We start from the raw sequence: 3,966 nt of genomic DNA on the forward strand, positions 1-3,966 counted from the left end.
TTAGTGATTATCTCAATTTCGGCTAAAATAATTGAAAAAAATCCTACACACTGTTCCTTTAAAATACATTCAAAATGTTTAAAAATAAACTACAAACATTAATTTAAAGTGCAAATTAAAATATAGTTGTATCTGCAGCTGTATTTGATAACGTTTTTAACTTTTAAAATATTACATGATTGAACCAGAAGCTGTTCTTCATATTAGTGACAAACTTTGGTGTTTTTTGATGAGTTACTTTCATTTTTGCTTCTACTTTTAATTTAAAATAAGTTTCCATTCTCGGAGGTTTCTAAGGTTCTTCTTCATATTAAAAAAAGTTGTTAAACATCTGAGCAGAGGTATCAAGTAACTAAGTACAAATACTTTGTTACTTTACTTAAGTAAAAAATTTTGGTATTTATACTTTAGTGGAGTAATTATTTTTCAGCCTAATTTTTACTTCTACTTCTTAGATTTTAATTCAATTATCTGTACTTTCTACTCCTTACTTTTTAAAAATGCAAAACGTATTTCATTTCTATTTAACTTAACAGTTACAACAGTTGTTGTACAGTATAGTTTTGGAGAATCATCATTATGTTTGACTGAAGGGGCACTAGTGGTATTACAAAATGGCTTGGGGTAATAAAAAAGTCTAAAAATGTTGGGAACCACTGAGGTAGAAGATGTAGCCTAAAATGAAGATAACCGTGGCTGAAACAAGTAGTCCAGCCTGGCCCTTGCCTTCCCACGCAGTTCCGCTCAATTTTAGTTTCCCTTACCAGGCTAAGTCTAGTCAGTTAATTCCAGATTTTTCAACATTTTAATTTAACATAACACTCATTATTATTGACTTTAGAAGAAAAATTGTGTGTGTGTGTGTGTGTGGGGGGGGGGGGTGCTATAATCCCTGCGGCACAGCAGTTTTAAAACCAGTACTTTTATACTTTTACTTGAGTAAAAAGCTCAAGTTGATACTTCTACTTCCAAAAAAGTGTTTTTAAACCCTAGTATCTATACTTCTACTTGAGTAATGAATGTGAATACTTTTGACACCTCTGCATCTGAGTGGTGCACTACCACTACTAGTGGTGAGAAAGTTTATTGCACCTTATTCAAAATCTATGCGGTCTCACGGCCCTCTGTGGCCCAAAGTTAAAACTGTTGTTCTTTTGAGGCCCTCAAGGTGGCGCTCACGGCCCACATTTGGGCCGCGGCCCGTAGGTTAAGAATCTCTGATCTAAGTTATACATAAGACATAAGACTCATATTTTGAAACTTCACGTCAAAACCTCTTCCTGTTTACCTTTTTGGTGTCATCTTGTGAGACTGCAGAGACTTTTAATCAGTTTTAGAAGATTTACGGGGGAAGCCATAATAGATTAACTCAACAAGAAGGAACCCTCTTAACAAAATAAGGCCCTCTAAATCAGAATTTGCTTCTGGTTGCCGGTTGTGTAAAATTTTGTTTCTACATTCAGTATGTAGGAGATCTGACAGAAAGAGACTCTGACATCAGTGTTGATTGATAAAAAAGAAAAAAACTGTATAGGTCCTCTGGACGGGTTCTTCTCTAATGAAACGTTTCGTCTCTCCTCCAAGAGACTTCTTCAGTCTGAGAGTTTCAGGCTAAATTCAGGCTTTTAAGCCCTGCCTCCATGTGACTGATACTCACATCACATGGCTATCGTTGACAACTAATTAACATCTATTGTTAACATGGGGTGGAGTGATACTGGCAATAGCAGCACTGTAGGACGGGGACAACTGAAAACGGAGGCCTCCACCTCTGTTTAATGACGGACGGTCTTTCTTTACAAAAATGGCTCCTTTTACTCCTCTCTCAAACCAACGTTCCTCTCTATCAAGAATGAGAACATCCTCATCTCTGAAAGAGTGACCGCTGGCCTGTAAATGAGTGAAAACTGCAGAGTTCTGGCCATTAGATGTAGCTCGTCTGTGTTGGGACATTCTTTTGAACAGTGGYTGCTTTGTTTCCCCGATGTATAACTGGTCGCAGTCCTCCTGGCACTTAACAGCATATACAACATTGCTCTGTTTGTGCCGGGGCACCGGATCTTTGGGGTGAACCAGCCTTTGCCGTAATGTGTTTTGGGGTTTGAAAGCCACTGGGACATCATGTTTAGAAAATAAACGTCTCAGTTTCTCCGAAACACCGGCAACATACGGAATAACCACTGGTTTGGGTCTTGGTTTGGGGTCTTCATTTTCACCTGAAGGTTGCATGGARTCCTGTCTGTGTTTCCTGTCTGCTTTCAGGAACGCCTGAAAGGAATGTTGATTGAAAGCTCAGTTACAGTGGAAGTCAATGGATGTATGGAAACAAGTGATTTAGGAGAAAGTCATAAATCGTATCGCAGTGACAGACAGTAAAAACAGATCAAACTTACCTCAGTATTCATGGTAAACCTTCTCAAAGGTGTCAAGTTTAGGGGAATAAAAAGTAATATTTTTGTAAGGTTTAGTCAGCTCAAACGGTGTGTGATATGATCACGCTGTAAGTTAATAAATAATATCTGCAAAAATCATAAAACTTAGACTTTGATTGTGTCTAAACCATTGTGACGTGAGAAGGAGATATAAAATGACTGCAAACAATTCTACTTTATTCCTTCAGAACCAAAAGGCTTAAGAACACACCCCCTAAAACCCAAAGCCTGCTGGGTGAGAGAGACCTGTCCAACCTGTACACCACACCAATAAAGATATCAAAATGCTACTTATGTCATGTGAAGTCAATTTTTCTGTCACCCTGTTTAAATTCTGAAGGATATTTTCACTGTGAAGTCTGTCAAATAAGACCGGGTTTTCTCACTCGTTTTACTGAAATCTCATTGTCTGTGGCAAGAATCTCTTATATTGTCCTGCACAATTGATCTGTTTTAAGCTACTAAAAGTCAAAGCATGATACTCCCAACTCAAATAGTATGATTTGCTGAATATTTTGTGAGTTTTTTTCAGAACTGTAGGAGGAGTACTGAATCCAAAATGGTGACAGGAAAAGATAAATAATGGTCAAATAATAATTAGCGGGGTTCTGTACTCATGTTGGAACCCTGACAGTTATCTACTCTAAATTAAAAAAAGTTGAATAGGTCCTCTGGACAGGTTGTTCTTTGTTGAAAAAAGGTTTCGTCTCTTCTCCAAGAGACTTTATCAGTCTGAGGTGTTCCATGTAAACTCTGTTGAGATGCGTCAGGATATCCTCTCTAAGGTTGCGGCACGTTTAGCGAATGCTTCTGCCTCTCTTATTCTACTTTCCCTATGCTTTTTCTTTTGACCTTACTTGCTTTTCTTTTTAGAATAAAAGTGTTATTTTACTGTTTGATTCAAAACATTTCTCCCCCTCTGTGCAGGGAGTCCAACTACCACCCATCGCAACCTGACTTCCAACAGCCTGAGTGATTTCTCTGACAAACCAGAGAAAGACCAGGTAACATGTTTAGCTTCTACAGAAAACAGCTGTGGTCTCTGCTTACAGCAGGGCCACCTGTTGGGTCATTGTGTGTGAAACTCACATGGATTCCTTTTGCTCAGAGCAACAAAAGCCCTGTGTTTTTGTTGTACGAGTTTCTGTTGTGGAATGTGGCTTTTTTTGAGATTGAGTAATTGTGAACCTCTGAACTAGTGATGGACTGTGGGAGATAAACTAACATTTACAAAGGATAGTCTGGTTATTTTTTATGTGGTGTTCTGTCAAGTAGTTACCAATGGTTGTTAACTTTTCAGCCGTGCATAAGTCTTTGTTCAGGCTAGGCCAGTGGTCTGCAACCTCCGGCTCTGGGGCCAAATGAGGCTCTTTGGTCCCAATGAAGTTGTTCTTTGAAAATGTGACCAAACATAACAGAATGAATATATATATATATGTGTGTGTGTGTATATGTGTGTGTGTGTGTGTGTATGTGTGTGTTTCTTATGTATATGTATATATGTGTGCACATATGTGTATATACTGTATATATT

General features: G+C 38.1%; 1 protein-coding gene across 1 annotated transcript in view; it reads left to right on the forward strand.

Moving 5' to 3' along the window:
* The window catches only part of LOC106531497 (electrogenic sodium bicarbonate cotransporter 1), a gene marked incomplete in the record, with an annotated part of 80,724 nt that overhangs the window by 38,275 nt on the left and 38,483 nt on the right, over positions 1-3,966 (forward strand). Inside the window, 1 exon segment of the mRNA XM_014027375.1 lies at positions 3,360-3,436. Within this exon segment, the coding sequence (XP_013882829.1) occupies positions 3,360-3,436 (77 nt within the window).

This window comes from Austrofundulus limnaeus, unplaced genomic scaffold, assembly GCF_001266775.1.
Source record: "Austrofundulus limnaeus strain Quisiro unplaced genomic scaffold, Austrofundulus_limnaeus-1.0 Scaffold643, whole genome shotgun sequence".
Taxonomy (NCBI): domain Eukaryota; kingdom Metazoa; phylum Chordata; class Actinopteri; order Cyprinodontiformes; family Rivulidae; genus Austrofundulus; species Austrofundulus limnaeus.